The 25,553-nt window shown below is 48.4% G+C and overlaps 7 protein-coding genes and 1 non-coding gene across 9 annotated transcripts; 4 read left to right on the plus strand and 4 right to left on the minus strand.

Annotated features, from left to right (window-relative positions):
- Positions 1-4,784: 4,784 nt before the first annotated feature.
- On the minus strand, positions 4,785-4,855 carry Trnag-gcc. The gene has a single exon. It is a non-coding gene; the product is annotated as a tRNA-Gly (tRNA).
- Positions 4,856-12,435: 7,580 nt separating this feature from the next.
- LOC117580619 (alcohol dehydrogenase-like) lies at positions 12,436-13,690 on the plus strand. The gene has a single exon (XM_034267201.1). The coding sequence runs from the start codon at positions 12,505-12,507 to the stop codon at positions 13,573-13,575; it is 1,071 nt and encodes a 356-aa protein (XP_034123092.1). The 5' UTR covers positions 12,436-12,504; the 3' UTR covers positions 13,576-13,690.
- Positions 12,489-15,087, plus strand: LOC117580604 (glyceraldehyde-3-phosphate dehydrogenase). Its single transcript, XM_034267195.1, has 2 exons — positions 12,489-12,506; positions 13,994-15,087. Coding segments are annotated over exons 1-2 (1,095 nt in total). The 5' UTR covers positions 12,489-12,504; the 3' UTR covers position 15,087.
- A 6-nt stretch (positions 15,088-15,093) lies between these two features.
- Positions 15,094-16,304, minus strand: LOC117580627 (protein C1orf43 homolog). The gene is made up of 2 exons (XM_034267214.1): positions 15,685-16,304; positions 15,094-15,617 (listed from the first exon to the last, which is right to left on the minus strand). The coding sequence occupies exons 1-2, from the start codon at positions 16,302-16,304 to the stop codon at positions 15,197-15,199; spliced, it is 1,041 nt and encodes a 346-aa protein (XP_034123105.1). The 3' UTR covers positions 15,094-15,196.
- A 154-nt stretch (positions 16,305-16,458) lies between these two features.
- LOC117580583 (GPI mannosyltransferase 2) lies at positions 16,459-18,191 on the minus strand. 2 transcript variants are annotated; one of them, XM_034267194.1, is made up of 2 exons: positions 18,020-18,191; positions 16,459-17,966 (listed from the first exon to the last, which is right to left on the minus strand). In XM_034267194.1, exon 2 carries the CDS (start codon positions 17,952-17,954, stop codon positions 16,599-16,601), a length of 1,356 nt encoding a protein of 451 aa, XP_034123085.1. In that variant the 5' UTR covers positions 17,955-17,966; positions 18,020-18,191; the 3' UTR covers positions 16,459-16,598. The 2 variants fall into 2 exon arrangements, with proteins under 2 accessions (XP_034123085.1, XP_034123083.1); XM_034267192.1 differs by having other exon boundaries at positions 16,459-17,963; positions 18,017-18,190.
- A 92-nt stretch (positions 18,192-18,283) lies between these two features.
- On the plus strand, positions 18,284-24,867 carry LOC117578540. The gene is made up of 8 exons (XM_034264108.1): positions 18,284-18,883; positions 18,937-19,267; positions 19,327-20,362; positions 20,430-20,901; positions 21,593-22,625; positions 22,690-22,823; positions 22,890-23,218; positions 23,281-24,867. Exons 1-8 carry the CDS (start codon positions 18,380-18,382, stop codon positions 24,668-24,670), a joined length of 5,229 nt encoding a protein of 1,742 aa, XP_034119999.1. The 5' UTR covers positions 18,284-18,379; the 3' UTR covers positions 24,671-24,867.
- Positions 20,909-21,346, minus strand: LOC117578547 (ubiquitin-fold modifier 1). Its single transcript, XM_034264119.1, has one exon. It carries the CDS (start codon positions 21,227-21,229, stop codon positions 20,975-20,977), a length of 255 nt encoding a protein of 84 aa, XP_034120010.1. The 5' UTR covers positions 21,230-21,346; the 3' UTR covers positions 20,909-20,974.
- Positions 24,868-24,946: 79 nt separating the features above from the next.
- On the plus strand, positions 24,947-25,501 carry LOC117578545 (V-type proton ATPase 16 kDa proteolipid subunit). Its single transcript, XM_034264116.1, has one exon. The coding sequence runs from the start codon at positions 24,964-24,966 to the stop codon at positions 25,456-25,458; it is 495 nt and encodes a 164-aa protein (XP_034120007.1). The 5' UTR covers positions 24,947-24,963; the 3' UTR covers positions 25,459-25,501.
- The last annotated feature ends 52 nt before the right edge of the window (positions 25,502-25,553 follow it).

A 25,553-nucleotide genomic window follows, 5' to 3' on the forward strand; every position in this document is an offset into this window, starting at 1 on the left:
ATTTAAATACCAAATAAATGTGCTCCAAAGACAACAAAAAATACTTGTGTGTGTGCGTGTGTGTTTGTGGCATACAAAATTCACGAAAATAGATTTCCAGAAAAACTAGAAAAAAGCACCCGAAAGCATGTGCGCGATTTAAGTCGTTTTCCAAGTGGCTTTGTTTAGATTTGTGTTTTTAATTGAAAGTAGTGCAAAAGTTGTTGTTGCTCTGGATTTTCCATTCTCTGGAAACTTTCCACGAAATATACATATAATATACATACATTTATGTACCGTATTTATGTAGTATAAATAAAGCGGATTTTCAATATCGAAAATGTGTACATTTGTTAATGGGATTTTTGCTGCGGTCCCTCAACTCATGAATAAATCATTAACTGAATAAAATGTGCAATCAAAATAAGAGAATTTCCACAAATTTGCCATGCAAATATACAGAAAGTCAGCAGGGTAATGTGTGCTTGGGTTGTTGGGCAAATCTGAGGTCTGCGAGGAGAGTGCCAATGGTTACCACTTCAAATGCAGCCACAGACCGACGTAAATAAATTTTCCAACAAAAATTATCTTGCCTCACACACACAGACACACTCCAGGAGCAAATATTTGTAAAGGAGCCAAAGAAATAAAATAAATATAAAATACAGCACAAAGTTGTGTATTTTTTTGGGTGATGTTCTCAAAAATGTTTTCGTTTTTCAGTGTGAAAATATCCCCGAATGGGTTTCTGCCAACTGAACTTGGAGCATTTCCCATGTTATTCATCATTATTTGATGCGTTTTTATGCTTGGGAATGCTCTATTAATGGCTATTGCTCACAGTTAAGCTAAGTTTGCGCGACTTGCAGAAGGCAGAACTACCGATATCCTTAAGAGCAGTCAAATTGTAATCCTTTAGCAAAAATTAAATGATCTTAGAGATCAAATTAAGAGCTCTTCTAGTCTTTAACTGCCATATGACATGTGTTTACGTTGCCTCTAAATTATTTCCCAAAGTGTATTCCAAGCTTCGGCTTGACTTGGCTCCGCCTTCTTCATATATTTTCCTTTGCTTTTTGTATTCGGGTCCGCGCCTTATCAGCTCCCCGGGATAACTTATTGTCTGTTTTGGTGCTGCTGGAGGGCGCGGGTGGAGAGCGACTGCGGTTGAGTGCGAAGCTTTGGAGAGCCGTTGGGTGGGTGTCAGAGAGCAGCTTGTTTGGCACTACCCAAAAGCTTTACTTACGAGTATTTGTGTTTGCATTGCATTAAACAGCTTGCAATCGGAGACGCACGAAAAATCACTAATATCAAATTCTGTTGAATTAATTCAAAGGGCACACATGACTAGGACTCGATGGGAGCTTCCCCTCAGGCAGCTGCTGGCTGGGGTGCCAGTTAAGTGGTTAGATAAGTAATAGCCAAATCGTGAGATTAACTCAGATTACCTCTGACTGGCCGCTGTTTGCATTGTGTGCGTGGAGGCTGATCTCTCCAGCCCCACCTTTTGGGTAATTGGAGTTCGATTGCTCGCCCAGACTGTGAGGCATTGATTAAGATAATTGCTTTTGCCTTAATTAGTAGGCCATTGTGTGTGAATGTGCGCTGTCTATGGCCTACTGCCTACTCGTGTTTGCTTGCGATAATTATAAATTAATGCGATTGACAGCCAGCGCACAATCAGAAGGGGTTGAGCATGGCCAGTACCCTGTAAAAGTGATTTCAAAATTTTGTCACACATTTCTGGCCGATTTTGATGCGTTCGAGGCACGCAATCAGCCAAGAGGTACGAGAGAATTAAGCACACAAATCAATTCTGTATGTTTGCTGCCCTTGCCGCTCTCCTTCCCCTCTCCACACTCGTTTGCTTGTCTGTTGACATTTGCAATCGGCTGCGGGCTGCACGCAATCGATGGTGCCCTTCCCGCTCTCGCTCTCGCTCTCACTCTCTCTCTCTTCCCCACTCTCTTTCTCTGTCTCTCTTTTGCAGCAGTAAAAATGTTGTTTTGTTTTTATGCGCGTGCAGTTTCGTTTATGTGATGAACTGTTATGCTATCCCGTTACACTCTCAATTGGGCGCTTATTGTTTTTGCTTTAGTGGCATTACTGTTAATCAATATTAGAGCTGCTTCCTTCCATTTGCTGTTATGGAGAAGTACCCACCTGTGACGTAATTTCCCCGCACCAAACCTTACTTTTTTTCTTGCATCCAATCAGTACGAGTGAAATGTTCCCCGAGGCGTAAGAGAATTTTAGTATCCCAGCAGCACTCAGTCTACTCTCCTCACTGGTAGCTCTGTCTGCTCCCCTCCTCTGTTATTATTATTAGCATGCAATCTGAAAGAGTATCTAAATATACGAACTCAAAATCATCCATCTACTCGCCTACATTTGTTTCCCCTTTGCCCTTCGATTTGAGTGTTTGTGCTGGTCGCAACTCGTGTGGGTTGAGATATGATTCAGTGGGGTAGAGCGAGGGGCAGAGTGACTGTGTTTTAGTGCATCGTAAATGTGGCAAGTGGCAAATGCAAATATGCCCCCATTTGTAACTAAATTTGTTTCGAAAAGCCACAAGCGGACAGCATTTCAGTTGCGGAATTTCATTTGTGTGACACTTTTTTTTTGTGCATTTACCAACATTTCCATTGCTTTGTGGAACTGCAATAAATAAGGGTGAGGATGGCACTACGCTCTAGATGGGGTTCTGTTTAAAATAAAGCCACAAATTCTTCTTCTGTCTCATCCAGAGACCGTCTGCAGATTTCTGCCACAGAACTATCCAAATGATTTCAATTTACATATTTCTCTGGCTTAATCTGTGGCGCTTCCTGCCGCTGGGACTCCTCTGGTTCCCCCGACACTGAAACAATTACAAATGGAAGCATAAGGCTCTGCGCTGCTCTGCTCTCGAATTACCATCAGCGTGATAGACATTCGACATGGATCCCTTTCCTTTTCCTTTTCCTTGCCTTTAGTTTGTTGGATTTGCCAGCTTCAGTTTCCCCCACAATTTTTGTGCTTTTGTTCCATCTTTTGTGTGGAATGCAAATGGAAACCATTTTCTTTATTCTTGTCTGCCGCAGGCTATTGGCATAGTCAAGGCTGTGCTTGCCAGAACATCAGTGACTCTCCATTTCTCTGACTTTTGGCCCTCCCCCCCCACTTCTGTCAGAGATTGATTTTACATCTGTAATTGCAGCAGCATCGACATGCCACAGAAACGAGAGTCCCACCCAACGAGAGTCGAGAGGATGGATGCCAGCCATTGTTGCGGCGACTTCAGGCAGTCATATATCACATATGTAGGTGCTTCAGTAGCCCTATAGGTTCCGCACTAAACCCTGCCGCATCATCCGTGTCTGAGTGGACAATGGACTCGGGCAGCCGTGGAAGCCCTTAATGTCTCATGGCTTAGTCGCAGTGCTAAATAAGCTAACAATGGACCACAAAGTGGTCAGTGCTGCTGGCCAGCTAAGACTCGGAGATCACTCGCTGGATTAGACGGATTTGTGTTTCGAGTATGGCAGCCAATTCCAGCCACGCCCCAGTCTTTAGCCTTGACTGACACACAACCAACTGCATTTGATTGTCACTCGCTTGCATGCTGGCACTTAATACCCCATCAAAGCCAAATAAAATTGCCGGCAAGAGTTGAAGGATTATTATAATGTAAATGAATTGGGTAGAAAGTTAAATGAATTCTGCATGAGAAGTGGCGCTCTTTGCACGTATTTATCCAGCGCAATTTGCAACTTAAAGCGCCTGACAACGCGTCGTATGCGTAATATGCGCATAAAGTGTAATTTAGCCGCCACCTTGGCTATGGCACACACATTTTGCTGCTGCCGGTACACCCTCAAGTAAACCATGGCCCATCATCACGTGTGGCAGGATGCAGAGCTCTAAATATTTATGCCAAAGAAATGGCGAACGTTGTAGGAATGCCGATGGAGAGATGCTTCCTCCTCCTTCAATGCTGATGATGTGGCTGTGGAAGTAGCAGCCGCAACATGCTTCCTCAAATATTTACAGACAGTAAGTTAGTTAGTGTTCGAGGGCCACACCAGGGCCACCAGAGAACCGGAGAACCGGAGAGCCGGAGAACTTTGCCAATGCATCTTGAAGACTCTTTTCCCAGCGAAAACTTTTCGATAATTTGCAAGTTCGCTGCAATCGATTGCTTCGTGAAGAGTTTCGTGCTGAAAGGACGGACCCTTCACAGTATTTTTGCCTCTCTTTGTGGCCTTCTCCTGCGCTGCATAATGAATACTTTTTATCATTGTCGCAGCGCTTAAAGCATAAATTAAAATTATAAGCGAGTCGTCCAGACGGACGTTAAAAAACTGTTGAATGGGCCACATGGCGTATGATTAATGCAATGATAAAGCAAAACTTCCCCGCTCCCGCTCCCGCACTCAGCGCTACTGCCTCTCGGACACTGCCACTTAATGGAGTCCACTCCTCCCATGGCTACACGTTTTTCCTTCTGCTTTGCTCGTATTCCATGCCATTGGCAGACGGGGCGTATGAGTAATCTAGCTTTCGTGTAGAACATAACATAAAATCTGATGGATTTTCGTGTTCAATAGCAAACAAAAAAAAACAATAGATATTTAATAATATTCATTTGGTTTAATGGCAGACCAGACGCTTTTTCCTTTGTGAGGGTTGGTCGCTAAAGCGAACGAACAAAAGGCTGTACAATAGGGAAGAGGAAGAGCTAATGTTTTGTGGTGAAATTCAATGAATAAAAGAAGACATTTAAAGTGATATAAAAAAGTTGTTAAACAAAAAAAAGTAATTTCTGCATCGGCCGGGAATCGAACCCGGGCCGCCCGCGTGGCAGGCGAGCATTCTACCACTGAACCACCGATGCTTGGTGACAAACCCACACCCCCGGAGCGAATGTAAGCTCTGGGAGGGTGATAATAAAATGTTTATCTAATCTAAAGGCAGCTTCTGTCTTGCGTAAAATCCTAATTAGAGGGTATCAAAGTGTTTGCCCTTAAAAACATTTTCTCAGTTAAGAAATTGTTCTTTAATTTTGCCATAAATTGCTTACAAAATATTGTTTATAATTCTAAAGTGTGTTGGCATAACAAATTAATGTCTGAGCGTCTGAGAATTGGGTGGCAATGCTTTTATATATTTTTCGTTTCGCATTTAAGAGTCCAGCCCAAAACAACAAAAACAAGCAGAAACCTTAGTCTGAGAGAGAGAGAGAGAGAGAGAGAGGAAGGTGGGAGTGAATGAATGGATGTATGGATAGGAAGATGGATGACTCTGGGCATATCTCATTTACTAGTTTATTGAGCACTTTATGGGCTCGGCTGGCAGATGAATTTCTATATTGTTTCCCAGGGTTTTCACGCGGCTTTCCACTCTGCCAGCAATGGGAGAACTTTGCCTGCGTTTTCAATAGCCAATTAAAAGCTTAGGGCGGGCTGGCTGCCTGGCTGTCCCACTTGCCCCATGTGTCCACTTGTAGGACTCATAAAATATGCACGGACAGGCGGCAGCTCTCACTGTCTATTGTTTGCTCTTCCGCAACAGAGTCTGCCGTGGACTCCTGTTCGAGGATTATGGAAAATTTGCACAGCTTTTAGTTGGCATTTGCATGAACCAACTGGATATTCAAATCGAAAAGAAGGAGAGCCCCCCAGCCTGGCCATCTTTAAGGAAAGTTGCGTTGATGTTTTCCCTAATTTTGATTATTTTTAATTACATTTTTGAAAGTTCCTGCAGCAGCATTTTAATTGCGTATCAAATCTCATTTAAAATATAATATCTTGGGCAACAAATAATTTATGAAAATGCAGATTAAAGGAAGCAACAAAATATCGTTTGAAATGTGGCAGTGGCACGCGGTTAGTGCCGATGACAGCACACCCTAGCCACAGGGAGACACGAATGTATCTCAGGGCGGACACGTATCCTCTGCACTGGCAATGGTTTCCATTAAGCGTAATGCGGGCTGTCAGCTCGTTGAATTTTTAAATGCCTAATGGAGTGGAAGACTTTAATTGGCGTCGCAACAAATCTAATTGCTTGTGATGCTTTTCTGTGGTTCTGCTTATGCCCTGCCAGTGCCATTGAAACTTCCATTCCAATTTGGCTTTACTTTAGTTAGAGATTATTATATTCCCATTCTATTTACTTTTACTTATTGATTTTCATGCTTTGGGGTGCAGATTTTGCAGCTCAACTTTCGCAATTATTTCACATAAAATTTATCTGACGATTGTCTGTGTGCATTTAAATTCCATTTGAATTGAGTGCAACGCTTATTTTAGCTCAAATTTAGCTGTTATTTTGATTGCGGCTTTGGAGACCGCCAGCTCCAATCCCACTGCATGCCCTTCAACCAGCCATTGGCTGGGGTAATTACACAGCTTGGTAAGTGTGGACATTAGGAATTCATATGCTCTACGCCCTCCTGGCGCTGTCAAGTACAGTCATTGCAGGCCAATTAAGCTGTCGACTTTGGGGTTGAAGCCAGCCGGCTGGCTGTACATTAATTGGGCATTACCTGGCTAACACTTGATCTGGCAAACCGAGTCGGAAAGGTAAGCTTGTATCCATACAGTGGAAGGAATGTTCATGTACTGCGTATTTACAGTTAATTTGCTTATGAATTTACTTTCTCACAGTCTCGTCTGAGTGTCTGATGTCCTTCTCGCCCTTTCTCTCTTTTTCCCTGCAGTTATTTTCACATTGTTTCGCAAGAACTTTGTGGCTTTTGTTGTTCTGCAATTGTTTTGGTGGATTTTTGTTGTCTCTCGGCTTACCCGCAGCATATTTACATTTCCATTTACATTTATGTTTATTTTTAGCCAAGGACAAGGACAATAGTCGGGCGTAAGCTAAAAACAAACAAAAATATCTGATTCTACTGCATATGACGTTGTGTTTTGTCTTTTTATTGCTTTCCGTATCCCCCATGCATGCAGGGGATGCTCGTCGTAGATCTCTGCGACTGTCCAAGGACACACACACTGCAAGGTCGTGCAGATGCCCCAGGCACAATCAGAAAATTACATTCCATTCAACTGGAACCAAAGGCCGAGCCAACAGACTCGTTAGCCGTGCTAACTTGGCCAATTGTCAGGCCATTAGGTTCCCAGGTCAACTTCATAAGCTGTCCTCACTGTCCGTGTTGTAACTTTGTGCCGTGCAGGCGACTGATGTCTGCATTTTGAAGTTATTTATCACCTGCTACACTTTGGTCACGCAATCCCCATGCTCCACCCAGTTCCTTCGCCTCTTTCTGTCTCTATCTCTGCATGTTTTTCGCAAGGAACGAGCCATGACGACGCAGCGGAGTGAGATCTTTGTGTGTGCCAACACAGTCGTGTGCACGTGCTTACAAACAATTATTTATGCAAAAACTTAAAGCAAGATGATGGGTCGTGGCAATGAGTATACAAGTGCAGCCATAAACTTACGTATTTCGTATTTAAATAAAGTTAGTAAACACAGATCAAGGCAGTTATCGAAATGCTCAATAAAAGTAAACGAAATATTAAAGTAGAGGCATTGGCAGTCCCACCACCACTTGACTTCTCATTGTGTTGTTCGAGTTTTCCTAACTTATTTTACCAAATGTGCCACGGCATGAAGTGGGACTTGCCTCCCTTTCAGTTGGAACTTGGCCTGGCCGAGAAAAAAACTCAGTCGGAATGACAACGGATGTCTGTGGACTGACACCTAACATCCGTGGGGGCAGGGACTTTGGCAGTGGCAGTGGCAGACAGACAGAAAAGAAATTTAACTTGTCGGGCCTGGCCTCATCATCATAATAAAAAAAATGAGGCTCGAACTTTGACGCAAAAGTTTTCTTTATTCCACCCAAAAAAAAAGAAAGAAATGAACAACAAGCGGTTTTTCACTGTCCCTCCATCTGCATGTTGCTTTTTTTTTTGTTGCATATTATTTAAATAAAAAATGAGTCGAGTCGGTTGCTGTAGGGGGTGAGGCAGATGTTTGTTAGCTGACAAGCGAAGGAATTGTTCTGCTGTGCGGTACGTGGACTCCATTGCCAATGCCCTTGCCTTGCCTTGCTCCCAGCTCATCTTAGATGCCGTGACTTTATTTGCTTCGGCAACACTCGGCACGGCACACAATGTTGCCAGATATAAATAAATCTCTTTAATGTCCCCCACTGTAGCTCTCCTTGCTCTCGTGGCCTCTCCCTCCCACTCTCCTCCCTCCACATATTACGAAGCACCAGTTGCTGCTGCCCTGCTCCCGCGTAAGCTGCTCGGTTTCACTATTGTTCCTCGTGGCGCATTCCTGCTGGCTCTCGACATACTTGTGATATCCCTGCAGGCAGGGTATTACGATTTTGGATAGCAGGAAGGCCACTTAACCGACATTATGGCGTATAAATTGTGTTCAAAAGTTGTGTGTTTGTCTGAAGATCCATCGTTAAGCAAATAAAAGTGTACAACTTTCATGTCTTATCCATCATAGAACATATTTGTGTGCTATCTGCAAGGGCATCTAAAGACTCGGCCACCTGTGACCCGGGGAATTTCTTGTTTTTCGTTGCTGTTTGTTCACATTGTCCACTGGCATTCTCTAATGGTAGTGGTGCTGTTTGGGGGCCACTCCCTGTCTCTGTGGCAATCGCTGTGGCGGCGGGGCAAATGTAATTGGTTTAGCTTGCAGCTTAACTTTTATGCTATTTGCTGCTCTTGAAGGTAATGAAATTTCATGGCATTTGACTCGCAATACCACAGGACGCACAGTACAGTAGAGTGCGGCACATCCTGTCGCTGGCTAGAGTCCGACAGGCTGTGTAGACGGACATATATCAACGTAATTACTGCACCTGCCCGAACCAACACTCAATTAATTGTTGTTCCATTGAATTTCAATTTCAGGCCATTTCTCACTCTGGTCAGTCGCTCAATTAGTCAACAGCCAGCGACCAACTGAAAGATGGCGGGGGGAGTGGAATTTATATGGAAACCCAAGCATAAAAGGGGAGTGGACTGGGAGCTTTACTCTCCTTGTTTCGGGCTTGATTTTCAGTGAAAGAGGAGCAGCTGCCGGAGAGGGTTTTCCTTTTATGCACAAATTAAATACATATTACTGGTACATCCACCCGCCCCCCCCAGAACGACAGTTCCTTTTCACAGAAAATTCCACTCGGGAGCGCTTAGAGCGCTTGACACTGGTACAAACTGAAAAGTTATATTTATTTGAGTCAAATCAGAGGCTTGCATTACTATGCAGTTGCAGCTTATTTATCGTCAACTAATTTTCAAAGCTGCCAGCAAAGTTGTACGAAAAGTTTCAATGCCACAGAAACCCAAAAACACACAGAGAGCTAGAGAGCGAGATAGCGAGAGAGAGAGAGAGAGAGTTGTGCATAGTAGGAAATTGCCATTCCACATCCGCCATCATGCAAATTGAATTATATACACGAGCAGAAACCATTGAATAGGATGGCATTGCCTGAACTCAGACACAGTAAGTAGTCATCTGTGGGTGGCTCTCATTGATTTTTGCGCTGAAGATACTTACTTACTTCATGAGCTGCCAAAAATGCCAGAAGAGAGGAAAGAAAAGTACCGAACAAATCTGATTTGCATCTGCCGCATTGGATTTTTGATTTAATTCCAAGTTCTGGCAGAAACAGGACACAAAACCCTTGCCTGGCACGCCCCTTTTAGTCACTTGAGCGCACAATTAGCTGTCAGCCTGAATGGCTGAATGGTTGAGCAGCAGCTCAACACTGCTTTCTGTTCCTTTGTTCGGGGATCTGCTTTGTTACCCCCGAAATTTTCAGCAGCACTTGTGTTTGACAATTCAATTTGCAGTCGAGATCCCTTCCTTGTTTCTTGGCTAACGACGAGCTGCTTGAATGATATGCTGCTGCTGCTGCTGCTGTGCAGGAACTGCACTACGATGCAGGGTGCTGCAGCTGGGAGGCTGATAGCTGAATATTGATCCCCAGGATAATCGCTAAGCAGTCAAACAACATTGCAGCACCAAGGCCCACACCATACCCAGCCCGCCTCAGTAACGCTGCTCAGCAGGAGCTTATGGAAAATTTATAAGCTCAATGCGATTATCGGTGGGTGGGAGAAGCCGGCAACTGGGGAAGTGGGTGCGCGGTGCTAAGCTGCTCCGCATCGCACTGACAGCTGTGCAAATTATGGCGGCAGTTTGTCCTTCGCTGCTTGTGTGCGCCTGGGCCCAGGCAGCAAAAAACAAAAACAATTGGCACTTCCGCAGCATTTCGCAAACGATTTGTTGTGCCGTTCGGTGTGGCCTGTGGCACACTTTAATGTTCATCCCGTCTTAAATACTGCCATAGAGCGCTGCTGACTGTGTCTGGGGCTAGGGTCAAAATGTTAAGGAGACCCTGGAGGGACATTTAACGTTGGCCAAGTATTAGTTGCTGGTCGAAAACGGCACAGTTACGCTTAATGCTTGTTGGCAGTTGTAAAAACTGTGATTAAGATTAGTTTTTGGGAGACTACTTGCTAGAAGACAAGAACGAACATGCTCGGACATGCACGAACTTATTTCAACTAACGGTAAATGCGTTTACTTTGTGTGGACAGACAGAGACAACGTAAATCGAGCATAGCCAGTTCGAAAGTTAAGAGAGCGAGAGAGCAAGAGAACAAGCGATTGAGAGCGGGAGCGACATAAAATGAGTGCAAGTACATTAATGCTTGTTCCGTTAAAGCTGCTGCTGCTGCTGCTGCTGCCACAAATTGAATGCAATCAGTCGCTTGTTTTCAAGCTTTTGCTTGATTTCTTTTGCAGCTGTTGTGTTTGTGTTTTCATTTCTGATTAACTTTTATTGCAGGTAATTTTGGTTTCAAAAATAACTTGTTAAAAATAACACACGATATAATTTCTATTGTGGCAAAGAAATCATTTGAATTTACAGCTAAATTATAAGCTCTAGCTTAAGCTGCAGTTTGCGCTACAGTTTAAGCTCCAGTTTAAGCTCCTTTAGAACGATATTTTTGCTGTTGCCGTTGCTGTCTCTCTGTGCATGTCCCTGAAGAGGCGGCGACACTCGGCAGCCAGGTTTCAAATTTGAAAGTTTTTCGCATAAATTTGAAGCACGCGAAAGCAACAACTACTAAAATGAAACTGAAATGAAAAAAGAGACACTAAGCAGAAAAAGCAACAAAGTTGTGCCTGCCCTGCAACCTCTCGACCAAGGAAGGGCTGTGGCTCCTACACTAAGACCCCTTAAGTGCCTTTTCTGTGACCACGATAGATGCTGAGCCCTGCGACCGGGTCATAATGCTCGCATTAAGTTGGATTCAATTGGGTTTGAAGAATATACATATTTACATACATATGTAGAAACATATAGCGTCAAAGCCTCAATGAGACTCCCCGTAGCGCTGGAACAGTCACCTTTAATTTGTTGCAGGACTTGGGTTGCGCGGGTGCTGCGATTACTGCAACAATTTCGTAATCAGCAAGCGGCCCCAATTTTTGCACTTGCAACACAACCCAACACGCCACAAACCCACCACAGCGCCCCCGGAGAGAGAGCGAGAGAGCGAGAGAGCGTGCCCGAACTCTGCTTGGTTTCCGGGGCCCACAAAAGAGAGCCCGGCTCTTTGCTCTCCCGGCACGTGGGCGGGCGGGCGTTCGCATGTTGCCACTGCAACATGTTGTCGGGCCCACCTGCTGCCGAGCCGTCATCATAAATATTCAACAAAGTTAAGTTGTCATAGGGCTAAATTGAAGACCATTTTCCCAGGCATGTGAGGCAAGGGGTGCGACTGAAGGTGGCATGGATAATGGTGACTCCACCTAAAGCGAGACGGAATAAAAGAACAACTCAAAGAACATTTCCAGCAAAGTCATGGCCAACAAGGTTCTCTGGAATTGAAATTTCGGTGTGTACTTTGGCCCCGTCATCTGATATGCAGGGAAAACTGTTCTGTGTGTGCGTGGAGGGACGCCTGGGATGGGCATAGAAAGTGGCGTTCCACACAAAGGTGAGTAATGACCCTTGAAGCGGACTCCCAATTGGGCAGGGAGGCAGCCTGCTCCTCCCAGGATAAAGTTCCAACTTGAATTGTTGTGAGAAGCCTCGGCAGCTGGACGAATTTCGATTGATTTATTGTATACTCCGGGTGCGTAAAATGCAAACCCAGTAAGCTGTAGCCAGTGTGGCAGTCCTTACTGTGTGAGAAATTTGTGTTGATAGTTTGCCCACGCACATCCATCGCTGCATGTCTGCCGCTCAGGTGTGTGTGGGGGTAAATAACCAATCAAAGGTAAAACATCCCATTTGGGAACCATAAATTCCAGGTACGATCTGCTACAGCGTCAGTGAACCGAGGCTCAAAAGTCATTCGTTTGACGTTGTTTGGCAGTTGTTCCTATCAGTCGACACAAATACTCTAATTATATTTCTGGTGTTCGTTCGGCAAACAACTCCTTTTTGAATTCCAAATTTACAGTAAAAGTTTTCTTCCCAAAATTCTATTTCTAAATTTCTAAAAATAATATTCAGCACACAGTATTTATAGCATGTCGGGACTCGGAATCAATGGCTTTGGCCGCATCGGGCGCGTGTTTCTGCGCAATTGTCTGTCGCGCAAGAATGCGCAGGTGGTGGCCATCAATGACCCCCTAATGGTTCCCAAGTACTTGGCCTATGCGCTGCGTTACGACTCCACTCAAGGCATTTACAACAGGAAGATCTCCCAGGAGGGCAACACGCAGGCGGTCGATGGTAAGAAGATCAAGCTGCTGCAGGAATCCGATCCCATGAAGCTCAAGTGGGGGGAACGGGGCGTTAAGACTTTGAAGGATTGCCAAAAGAAAAACGACAAACTGTCACTCACAAACAAGAATGTTGTTTTCGTGGCTGGTCTGGGATGCATTGGCATGGACACCAGCCGGGAGTTGGTTAAGCGTGATCTGAAGAACCTGGTCATCCTGGATCGCATTGAGAATCCAGACGCCATTGCCGAACTGAAGAAACTGAATCCCAAGGTGAAGGTCACCTTCTTTCCTTATGATGTGACTGCACCTCTCGCAGAGACCACCGAACTCCTGAAGTGCGTCTTTTCCCAGATCAAGACCGTCGATGTCCTGATCAACGGTGCTGGCATCCTGGACGATCATCAGATCGAGCGTACCATTGCCGTTAACTACACTGGCCTGGTCAACACCACCACAGCCATTATGGAGTTCTGGGACAAGCGCAAGTGCGGCCCAGGTGGCATCATTTGCAACATTGGCTCCGTTACCGGCTTTAATGCCATCTACCAGGTGCCCGTTTACTCTGGCAGCAAGGCGGCGGTGGTTAACTTCACCAGCTCCCTGGCGAAACTTGCACCCATCACTGGAGTCACCGCATACACTGTGAATCCTGGCATCACCAAGACCACTCTGGTGCAGAAATTCAACTCGTGGCTGGATGTGGAGCCCAAGGTGGCGGAGAAGCTGCTGGAGCATCCCACCCAGACCACTCAGCAGTGTGGCAAGAACTTTGTCAAGGCCATTGAGATGAACCAGAACGGTGCCCTCTGGAAATTGGACTTGGGAACTCTGGAGCCCATCAAATGGACCAAGTACTGGGATTCGGGCATCTAACCCCTTCAAGGGGACACGGCTTTTAGGTTTTAGCTTCGCTTTTCCACTCAATTGGAACGAGGCTGATTTGATTCTCTTTAAATTAAATGGCGCTTAACAAATAGGCAATACCAGACATATACAAATGTAAAGCTTTTAAATAGTGAAACTAAAATAACTCGCATGTACTCAATTTTGCACTGTGTGTGGGTGGGAAATAACCAATCTCAAAGGTGAAAGATAAATTCCAGGTACGATATGCCGTACGAGCTTCAGTGAACCGAGACTCAAAAGTCATTCGTTTGAGCCCCTTGTTTTGTGCCTTTGACATTGTTTGGCAGTTGATCCTTTCAGTCGAAACATATGCTCCTCGCTGAGCAACAATCGAAATTAATATTTAAAATTTTCATTGCTTGTATTGCGAGCAACCGAAGAGCATGTCGGGACTCGGAATCAATGGCTTTGGCCGCATCGGGCGCGTGTTTCTGCGCAATTGTCTGTGGCGCAAGGATGCGCAGGTGGTGGCCATCAATGACCCCTCAATGGATCCCAAGTACCTGGCCTATATGCTGCGTCATGATTCCACGCACGGCATATACAACAAGAAGATCTCCCTGGAGGGCAACACACTGGTGGTCGATGGCAAGAAGATCAAGCTGCTGAAGGAATCCGATCCCAAGAAGCTCAAGTGGGGGGAACTGGGCGTTAAGACTGTGGTGGAATGCTCCGGCCGCTTCACCACTTTGAAGGATTGCCAGGTCCATTTGGATGGTGGTGCCAAGAAGGTCGTCATCTCTGCCCCTTCCGCCGATGCACCAATGTTTGTGTGCGGCGTCAATCTGCACAAGTATAAGCCGGACATGAAGATCATCTCGAATGCCTCGTGCACCACCAACTGTCTGGCCCCGCTGGCCAAGGTGGTGCACGACAAGTACCAAATCGTTGAGGGTCTGATGACCACGGTGCATGCCGCCACCGCCACCCAAAAGATCATCGATGGGCCGAGCAACAAGGCGTGGCGCGATGGCCGCAGTGGCATGTGCAACATCATACCCGCCTCCACGGGCGCCGCCAAGGCAGTGGGCAAAGTGATTCCCTCGCTGAACGGGAAGCTCACGGGCATGGCATTCCGTGTGCCCGTCCCCAATGTCTCTGTGGTGGATCTGACCTGTCGCCTGAACAAGCCCGCCAAGTTGGATGACATCAAGAAGGCCGTCAAGGCAGCAGCCGAGGGTGACATGAAGGGCATCCTCGGCTATGTGGAGGAGGAGGTCGTCTCCTCGGACTTTAACGGTTCGCGCTTTGCATCCGTCTTCGATGCCAAGGCCTGCATTGCCCTCAGCGATAATTTTGTCAAGCTGATTGCCTGGTATGACAATGAGACAGGCTACTCGTGTCGACTCTTCGATCTCATTCTGTACACACAATTGGTTGACATGTGTGCCGAGAGGGAGCTGAAGAAGAAGTGTGCCGAGGAGGAGCTCAAGAAGAAGTGCGCCGAGGAAGACAAGGATCCCTGCAAGAAGAAGTAGGCTTCCATTTGACTGAAAAGATTGTGATTGAATCGTTTAATTGTTTGTCTTGCAAATTCCCGTTAAAGAATTAAATAACTTCTTGCTGTGAGTGCTCTTTGGTGGATGGCTTAGACATTACTGGAACTTCGCTGAAACTGCATAGCGGAAATGCTTCGTATTTCGTTCTCCGCACCCTCCACGGCACCAGCATCACCGCTCTGATGGTGATCCGCCTCCACAATGATGTCGTCCAGCGTGGGTGTCTTGATTCTGCTGCGTATAATGAGATCCCTTTCGGCGGGAGCCTGCAAGTGCAGCGGATTGGTGGCCAGCTCGGCGGCCCCGTCTATGGGTACACCCTGCAGCCCCAGCGTCATGTTCACCTTTGCATGCTGGCCAGAAGTCAGTTCGCTGCTCGGCTGCACATTGTCCAATGAGGTGGGAGGGCGCAGGCGAGCTGGGTCCAGCAGAGAGTGCATTTTGGTTTGCTTGCGTGGAGTGCGTGCTGGTGAGGCCTTCCTGGAGTTGTAATTCTTCAGCTGCTTGGAGCTAAAAGAGTAATAATTCTTTCGAATTTTAAGACAGAAAGGATCGTAGCCAATAAGTCTGTACTCACGCTTCCAGGAGCTTCAGCAACAAATGGTGATACCCTTCATATTCGTCCTTGCCAAACTCGTTGGGATCGTGGCGTGCGTGCTCGTACATGTCGCAATACTGGTGAATCATGCGCTGGCCCGCTCCGTTGAGGGTGACCGACAGCGTGGTGAGGAGAAAGGCACGAAGACTCTCATGGGCGTGCCTTGTGCTCCCATCCGCACGGGCAATCTCCGATTCCAGCAATTTGACGTCGTCCACTGCCTTCATTCGGTAGTAGTAGGGTGGCAGTGGTTTCTCCTGCTCCGGCGGCACTATGTACTTGTCGCCATCGTTCCACAGCAGCCTCGGCTCCTGGGCTATCTTCTGAATGCAGTCCAATCGTCGTTCGATCTCTCGGCGCAGCACTTTCTTGGCATCGGTGCCCACCGGCACGTGAGGGCCGCGACGGCCACGCAGCTGGAAGCGCATTATCTGTCGCTTGGCAAAGATGAAGAGCATCAGGGATGTGAGGACTCCTCCGCTGATAATGATGATTATCATAACACCCGAAAGCTGCTCCATACTGTTGCCTGTGGCTTCCTTGCTGGGGCTTTCGGGGGAGCGCAAGTCGCTTATCTTGTGTAGGTGTAGCCCATCCATTTAACCTTTTTGTTTTTTTGCCCGTTTCGTAGATATAAACAATTTTCGCTTTGTTTTCCTTTCTTCTTTTTCTTGGTGCGCCCCAAAACAGCTGATTCGGGAATCGATAGGCTTTAGTTAGAGATGTGCTGCTGGGCGTGAACTGATATCGATTAGTGTTGGTTCAAATATTTTTATTCATTTTTGCGGTCAACCTTTTGAAAAGTATTTACATGCTAAAAGTTTAATCCTTTCGGATGTACAGTCTCTTTGGCAGCCAGCAGCGCTCGTGCTCTTTAGGTCCTTTTATCCACTCTACGTCCATGGGTAGTTGTTGCTGAAGAGAACTGTTCCCAGCAGGCTGTAGGTGAGGCACCATATGAACAGTGCCCCCGTCTTGGAGCGGAACGAGAGCTGGAATGTGCTGGGCATGTGATCGGCGGCAAACCAATAGAACACTGGCGTGGCCGAGGCCAAGAGTCGCGTGGACACCTGAATATGAACGTACAAAGTGCAGACGAGTGTGAGCACAGCGGCATGCAGTACAAACGGGAGTGCAATGTGCGCCTTGAGGAGGCCTTTGTACTCGGCCTGGTTGAGCTTCGACCAGGTGCTGGCAATGAGTCCCCTCATGTAGTTGTAGCAATGCCAATGCATGAAGAGCAGCATGGGCAGGGCCAGCAGAAAGTTGGGCAGCTGCTTCCACTTGTAGTAGCGCAGGAATCCCACGTCCCAGTAGTGCGACTGGACATAGGTGTAGGGAAACGGCAGGGTGTAGCCGCACCAGGGTGATCCCTCCGATGCCTGGCCGGAGATCAAGTAGTTTCTCTCTTTGGCGTAGTCCAAGATGTGCTGGGCGTGCTGCTCCTTCACATCCGGCAGGCAGTACAGCCTGTAGATGTAGAAGTAGTAGGTGTGCAGGATTCCAAGAGCAACCAGCATTGCCAGGCCCATTTTGATGAGCTGGCAGCAGCGCTGCACCGAGCTTGTAGACAGCAGAATGTGGCGGGCAACGAAATACAAGGGAAATCCCAGAGTGATGAGTCCATTGGAGCGACAGAGCAGGCATCCGGTCAGGGCAGCTCCCAGCCGAAGCGTTCGAAACTCCTTGTCCGATCTCATGCACTCCAGCATGAGGGAGAAGCTGGCGAAGGCAAAGAAGGTCTCCGAGTAGGCGGCACTGAAGAATATCGTCGCCGGATTGAAGCAGAAGATCAACGCCGCATTCCAGCTCTTGTTGTGGTCGTTGAAGGTCCTTTGGGTCAGCGTGTAAAGTACGTTGGCCGCCTTGCAGAATATCCACAAATTGAGGGACACCGCCACAAGCAGAATGAGTGCGTCTTGCGACAGTGGTATGCCTAGATGCAGGCACGCCTGTGCCACGTGACGCACAACGACCGGATACAGCGGATAGAAGGCCAGCGTGTTCTCATAGGTGTACAAATTGCTGGCTATGTGCAGGAAGTACTCGCCATCCCAGTGCCGCAGGCCCGACAGGCTCTGCAGCACCAGTTCGTCCAGCCAAGGAAATGGTCCACTTTTCGCTACTTCCGCCTGCGGCATGCGGAATACGTCCGGCTTGTGGTCGGGCGCGGCCAAGTTGGCCACCAGTTGGACCACCAGCACCATGAGTCGACTGGCCAGCGCCAGCTTGGTAACCTTTCTCGTCATTTGCTAGGCCTGCAAAGGGTGGAGTCATGAGGCATGTGATTCACACCCAATTCAAAGCTTACCCCTGCTATGACACAATCAAATGGCATTCAATTTGCACCCTCCACGCTTTAGGCAGCGTTCGGCTAGGGCCTTTCTCTCTGCTTAAAGCTTGGGTGAAAAAGTCCTGGGGGATTGCTGTGGTAGTGAAGTTGTGGTGCACAAAAATATTTTTGCCCGGCAACTGGACAATTCCACAACAAAAACAGTTTGCGATAAAACGGCAATCGATATGTCCAGTGAGTGGAAATATGCCATGCGATAGTTGGCTATCGAAAGTAGACCATCTGTGGCGGATAGTGGCGGCATTTTGGACACTCTTCTGGCAATTTTTGTTTTTAAGTGAATCTTTGTGTTCAAATTGAGTCCTTAAATGCCTGGAAACAATGCCAAACAGTGCCAAAAAGACAGACGGTGCCAGCAGCGCCAGCTCAACGCCGAAGCGAACGCGAAAGCGGCGGCGAATTGACCGACAGAGTCTCGACTCTCAGGTGGACGACGATGCCAAGGAAATAGATCGCCGGCTGCGGAAGGTGGCTCGCGACAATTCCATTAGCAGCGAGGACATGCACAAGGTGGTGCGCAGTGTGGTGCGAAATGACCACGTGCTGGCACTGGTCACCCTCAAGGCGGAGGATGAGCTGGCCAGGGAGAGGCTGGAGTCCACCGAGCAGCAGAAACGGGGCGCCATCATCATCACGGACACTCCATCGGTGGCCAAGCTGACACGTGCCAAGGCGAGGGAGTTGAATTGCACTCCAAGCATTAGTCTGCCCTCGCTGAACGATACGCCGGTTGATGCAAATGGCATAGAGGCGCTGATACGCGACGATTTGCACTCCGACGAGGAGGATGAGGAGTACACCTTCAAGGAGGACGACTTCCACGAGGTGGGCAAAGCATTTGCATTGTTTCCTCATCACTAATGTGTCTTGTTTTGCAGTCTGACGATGATCCCAATACCACTTCCTCTGACTTTGACTCCAATCCGTGCACACCAAACACGCCGCTCACTGGAGCTGAAGAGTCGCCTGTGAAGTTATCCGACGACGGCTGCTTCAAGGTGCCGCTGGACAAAAATAAAGCTGGCCATGAAGATCTGCGCATTGCGACGCGTACGCGCTCCAAGCTGTGTCTGCAGGAGACGACAATCGAGGACTTGCAGTCGGGATTTGTGCCGCCTGACCTGGAGCCCAATGACATAGTCGAGCCCGACATGACGGCCACTGATGCCGACTGGATGCAGTTCCTCAACGATTTCACAAAGCCCTTGAGTGGGTAGCAAGTTGACCTAAACGTCTGTGCAGCTAACTAATTTCTCTTTTTGTGGCAGATAATAATTTCCTGGGTGATGAAGATGATCTCATTGAAGATCCAGAGTATGTGGCGGTTGACCATATTGATTCGGAGTATGAAAACGCCGAGGAGCTACGCGATGTCAATATATCCAAGAAGGAACTGACAGACTTGGTCTCCGAACTGTTTGCCGGCCTGCTGCAGGAGGGCGTATCCTTCGAATCTGTTGAACTGGAGACCCCGCAGAAGTTCCTGGAGAGCTCCAACATTTCGATTGATCCCATTGAGCAGGTATCGCGGCATATAGACTTTGATGAGCAGCCAGTGAGCCACCAGTCCGAGCTTAATGGCTTTCAGGATGAATTGCTATTGCCCGTGCCCGTTGCCGTGACGCAGGAGGCAGATGCTGGGCGCCTGAACAGCCCCTGCAAGATTGTGAATGTGCCAGCAGATGCCTTGAGTGAGCCACCAGAACTGATTGCCGTGCCGCTGGCTGGTCAACCCAATTGCTTTCAGCTGGCAAAGGTAATTGCAAATGGTCCACTGCCCCTCTACGTACCGCCAGAGCAAGATCCCTTTCTGGACTACGCTGCCGCAGAGCCATCGGAGCCGCCTACATCAACCAAATACAGCAAGGATCGTTACTTGAAGCCATACGACACGAATTTCACCTGGGAATACATCTCGGTGCGCAAGCACGTCTACGCGGAGTACGATGAGCAGTTCGAGAACCTGCGAAATATTCAACCAGCCAATCCCACTGTCCGTGGCATGGGATTCACACGGAATCAGCACGACACGCTGCAACAGCAGCTGCGCATTCACACGCAAATGCTCGCGCAGAGCTACCTGCAAACCTACTCGCATCCCACACTCTATGCCATGGCCAAGAAGCCCAAGGAATTGCTGGAGAATCTGCAGCAGCGAGCAGCCACAGATGCTAGCTTCAATTGCTACAACCTGAAGGAAGCCATCGAGCTGGTGCGACAGTGGGAGCACGATCTCAATAGCGACGTCTTCCAAGAGGAGAACAAGAAGATGATGGACTTTATCAACAAAGAGACAGACTTGACGTGAGTGAAGATCTCAAATTTGTAGCACAATTGCCTGCTAATGTAACTCTCTCTCTCTCTCGTTTAGCGATGGCCGCACGCGGCAGGTGCCACGGCTTGCACCCAGGATAATGGATCTCATGCTGGACAGTCGAGTATTCATGTATCCGCAGTATCTGCCACGCATGGCCTTCAAGCCGCGCCTGCAGCACATCACCGCCTGGGCTCCCTCCGAGTACCAACTGATAGCCATGGGCCTGGAGAAGCATATGACTGACATCAGAAATGCCAAGAGACCGCTGCGCAAGAGCGCCGATCCAGTGCGAATTGCATGCAAGCGCATGGCCAAGGATATGCTGCATGACAAGTCGGGCAGAAGAATATTCTTCAAGGTGCTTGAGCTTCGCGAAACGGATCAGTATAATCCCGTCAAGTATTACTTTGATCATGAGCGGGCGCCACCCATTAACCACATACTGCTGGGCTTCCACGGAGGCAAAGTGCTGTTGCCGCGCGAGCGCTACCAGGAGCTGCCCAGTGCCTGGCAATACTACATCCAGGTGAGGATTTCTTCATGTTACATTAACGTTTAATTGGAGGGGAAAATCTCAATCGGGAAATACATTAAGCCAGTTAGCGGCCCACACGATCTCTGGGTATGAGACGCAGCTCGGAGCCATGCTTCAGGAATACATTTCCGGCCGTCTGCTGGGGGCTGATGCCAATGCCATCGTCGGTGATGATCGCGCTCGTCTCTGCGGGCACTTTGAACTCCTCCGATGCGAATTTGAGCACGGCCGTGAATGGCGTTCCTTCCGGCACACTGAGCACCTTGAAAGGCAGCTTTGGGTCCGAGGTTAGCGTGATTTTAAAGGTTACTTTGCTCATGTTGGAATGCAGATAGATTTCCCTGTGACGTGGTCAGTTTTTGTGTGTCCAGTGAACAGCTGAGCCAGTGTCGTTTGTCGCTAATGGAAACGTAATCGCCTTCACGGTGAAATTAGACTGAAATGGAAATACTTAAATTATACAGCTTCCACGAAATATTATTCATATTTTCATTAATAACAAAAAATATGTTTTTGGACTCACAGCAGTCAAAAGTGCGATAGGCAAATGGCAATACTATCGGCGATAGTGCGCCCGTTGGCTGCGCGCCTATCGATGCTTACTTTTGTTTCTCTCATCCCTGAATGTTTATAAATTGCGGAAAATTTTCTATAGTCGCCTAAATTGTCGAATATTTTGCAGAAAACGTGGGAAAAGAAACGTGCAGGGCGCACCCTCAAGCCAGCCAAGGCCTCAGCTGAAGCGAGTGCATCGTATATTGACTTTGTGCGTGAGGCAATCGGCGAAGACCTGCAATTACCCGAGAGCCTAGGCGAGGCTGCCATTCCGGACGGGGGTGCCACTGTTTCAGCACCCACAGAGCCACCAAAGAAGTCTCAAAGGAAGCCAAAGTACGCAGCGAAAAAGCAGACTCACCAATCATCCTTGCTGACCATCAACGTGAACTATGTGTTTGGCGGCGGCACAGATACGAACACACAAGGAGCTGGCATCTCCGTGCCATTCCAGCAGGGCAACTTGGCTGACAATGTGGTGAACATTAACCGAACGCTTCACACCAGCGCCGAATGCAGTCGCGTGCTGGCTCTGCCTTCACCACCGCCTCCCCTGGGCGAAGATGCTCCACCTGCCATCAACTATACGCTGGATGCGTTGACAAATTCTCTGAAGCTAAACGAGTCTGAGGTAGAAACTGCGCAGCAGGAACTGTTGCTAGTCAACGAAAGCAACTCCTTTACACGAACAGCGAACGGCTCAGGCAGAAACTGCAAAAGGGCTCGCTATCAAATATTTAAGCCGAGGATTCAACCGCGCAATAAGTCGCGTTCCAGCTTATCCCCGCCACAGAGTCGCTACCACAGTTTGCACAAACGTCTGCGCCATAAACTGCAGCAGCGCTGCCATCACCTAATCACCTGCTACTCAGCCTACCTGCAAAAGGAAACCGACAAGTACATAGCCTGCGCGCCTGTACAGCTCGTCCACAGACACTTTCTGGCCCTCGACCTGTACACCCTGATGCTCGGTGATTTGAAAATGTTGTGCAACAATAAGGTGCAACCACCCGCGACATCGACACCGTCCTCATCGCAGCAAAAACGTTCACGAGACGATCATGAGACGGCGAGAATACGCAAGGCCAATCGACAGGAGGAGCTGCTGCGGCACATGCTGCAGCCAGATGGATCCGAGGAGCAAAACCGAAACGATGCCAGTGAGTTCAAAATGGATCCGGACTGTACATAGATGGAATTCTCATTCTTCTCGTTCTTCTACAGTTTTTGCCTATAATTTCTATGACAAAGTGGAGGAGGCCTTGCTGAATGCGGATCGGGTGGAGGATTGCAAGAAATTCAACAAATTGCTGCAGACCTTTGATCCCCAGCACGACAAAGTGTCCGATTTGTATCTAGTAAGCATCAAAGATTGTTCCTTCCCCCTTTTGCGCAGCTCTCAAAACTTGTGGTTAAACTTACAGAAAGTGGAAAATCTATTGCTGCCGGACTATCCCGAATTGGCGGAGGTCTTTCTCAACTTTCTGCTACCTGCGGAGGCGGCTGAGCTGGGGAAATTCTTTCAGCACTTTATGATCAGCAATGCCAGCAACTTCATCAACAAACTGAACATCTATTTCTGCAAACAACCTGCCCAGATAAGAAAGATCTACGCCTGCCTCAGTGAGCTGGCGGAGCTGCCCAGTGTGAGCATGAAGAAGGTGGAGAATAAGATAATGCCCTTGCTCAAGGGCAATCAGTTTCTGTGCGATTGGTTTGTGCGGCAATTCCCACAGGGCAAGCCACCAAAACGGTAAGAGGAGATCGATTCGTTCATCCCTGAAGTCCTTAATTAATAATGGAATGTCCTTGCAGCATGATGCCCCCTGTGGAGACGTTTAATTTGCATGAGTTGCAGCACAACACAACCGGCGAGTATACCGAGACTGTACACGATTCCGTGGATCCTGTCACACAGCCAAAGCCACCGGCAGCCTGCAGATTGAAGTACATCAATGGACGCATGTTCTATGGCTCCAAAATACTGCTGCCCGCCAAGCTATCGTTTATGGCGGCCAGCATCTACAACGAGCAGTTGTACGATGTGCCAGCAGGCTCCACCGATGCCCTCACCTGTGTCCATGGCATTCGGTCACACGGCGAAAAGCTGCTGAGCCTGGCCACGTCCGTGGACAGCGACGATGCGGCAGACCGGAGCGAAGAGGATGATGCGAGTCGTGGCCTGATCATTGACACAACTGGCGACGAGCAGAACAGCAGCTCCTCCATCGAGATGTGCGACGATGCGAATCTGAAAGCCCATGCCGTGCGGCTGAATGCCAGCCTCTATGGAAATCAAAACTTTGGTGCCACCAGCACGCCCAATGCCAGCCACTCGCAGGGCCATCATCCGAATGCCAGGAAAACGGCCATCAATTTTGGCGAGTTGTCGCCACGCAAGCAGGCGAATTGCTCCGGGCTGAGTCCGTTGACGGGCCTGTCGCCGCACATGGACAAGCGGAAGTCGCCAACGAAAAAGGTTCGCTCGCCGCAGAACCAGACGCAGCCCAAGCCTCGCTTGAATGTGCCGCCCATGGTGGTCATACATGAGACGCGGCCTCCACCCTCGCCGGCCATTGAGTGTGCCAAGCGCTTGCGCACGCTGATCGACCAGGAAAGTGCTCGCGACTCCAGCGACAACAAGGCGGGCATACGCGTCATTGCCCAGGCCAAGCAGAAGCCAGCGGCAACGCTCTCTGTGCCCAAAGTGGAGCCCGACACCCTCGAAGAACGCGACTTACTGTCAGACAGTGGCGCCAGTCGCAGTCTGCCGCTCTCCCCGCAGTCTCTTAGCCCCGTCAAAATGGACTTGGGCCAGTCGGAGGAGGAGGAGCTGGAGCCGCTGCGCGTGAGTGCTGGCAATACCCCCCAGCACGTGATAACGACGCAGTTCGACAGCGACGAGGACTGCAAGCTCGATGTGGTGGCCAGTCTGGCGAACTTCGAAAACGCCGAAGAGGCCTCCCCAGCCTCAGTGGCCGCCAGCACCTCGAAACCTGCCTCCCCACCCTACAGTTGCAGCAAGTCTGCGCCGTGGACGCGCGAAGAGGACAAGGTAATTCTTACCGAAATGAAATTGGGGGCACGTGATCGCGAGCAGCTCATCAGGCGAATGCGAGTCAAGCTCAAGAATCGCAATATAAACGAGCTGCGCACCCGGCACCAGTTCCTCATGGACTTTCTGTCCAAGCTCCAGGGTAAATAGGGAACAAACGGGGTGCTAGGTGCATGTATTATACTTCAAACAGAATAATTAGTGTGCTCAACTATGCTTAGGATTAGGAAGCATCTCTTAGTGACTCACACAATCTCCCCCTTAATTAAGTTCAATCCGGGAGTTTCCCCATCTATCGTTAAGACTGTTGACATTCGTAAAGATATAAAAATGTTTTTAAATCTAAATTGTAACTCACTTTGCCCTTGAAACAAGCCTCATTACTTGTGCGAAACGTTTTAGTTTTGTGATTCTCAGCTTGATTTGCTCTCAGAAATTCCGAAATGTGGAAGGCAGATCATCAAATAGATCCCGAGGCCACAATTGATCAGCCCGCGTACGCCTTCTTCTTCTGCGTAATGGGCGCTGTCTCAGCCATTGTCTTCTCCACGCTGGGCGCAGCCTATGGCACTGCCAAGTCGGCCATTGGCATCTCCTCGATGGCTGTCAAACATCCGGAGCTGATAATGAAGTCCATCATACCCGTCGTCATGGCTGGCATCATAGCCATCTATGGCCTGGTTGTCTCTGTGCTGCTGACCGGTTCGCTGATGAAGATGTATCCCACCTACAAGGGATTCCTCAACCTCGGCGCAGGACTGTCTGTGGGTCTGTCTGGCATGGCTGCGGGCTTTGCCATTGGCGTCGTGGGCGATGCTGGTGTGCGTGCAGCTGCACAGCAGCCAAAGCTGTTTGTGGGTCTCATTTTGATACTGATCTTTGCCGAGGTCTTGGGCCTCTATGGCCTGATAGTGGCCATTTATTTGTTTACCAAATGAAGTGTCAATAAAGGGACATATTCGGACAACCCCACACACGAAGTTCTTCTAGCTGTTTGCTGGCAACCGGTTCTGGCGGCTGTTTGCTCAACTGT

The sequence above is a fragment of the Drosophila guanche genome, unplaced genomic scaffold (assembly GCF_900245975.1).
Source record: "Drosophila guanche unplaced genomic scaffold, DGUA_6, whole genome shotgun sequence".
Classification (NCBI taxonomy): domain Eukaryota; kingdom Metazoa; phylum Arthropoda; class Insecta; order Diptera; family Drosophilidae; genus Drosophila; species Drosophila guanche.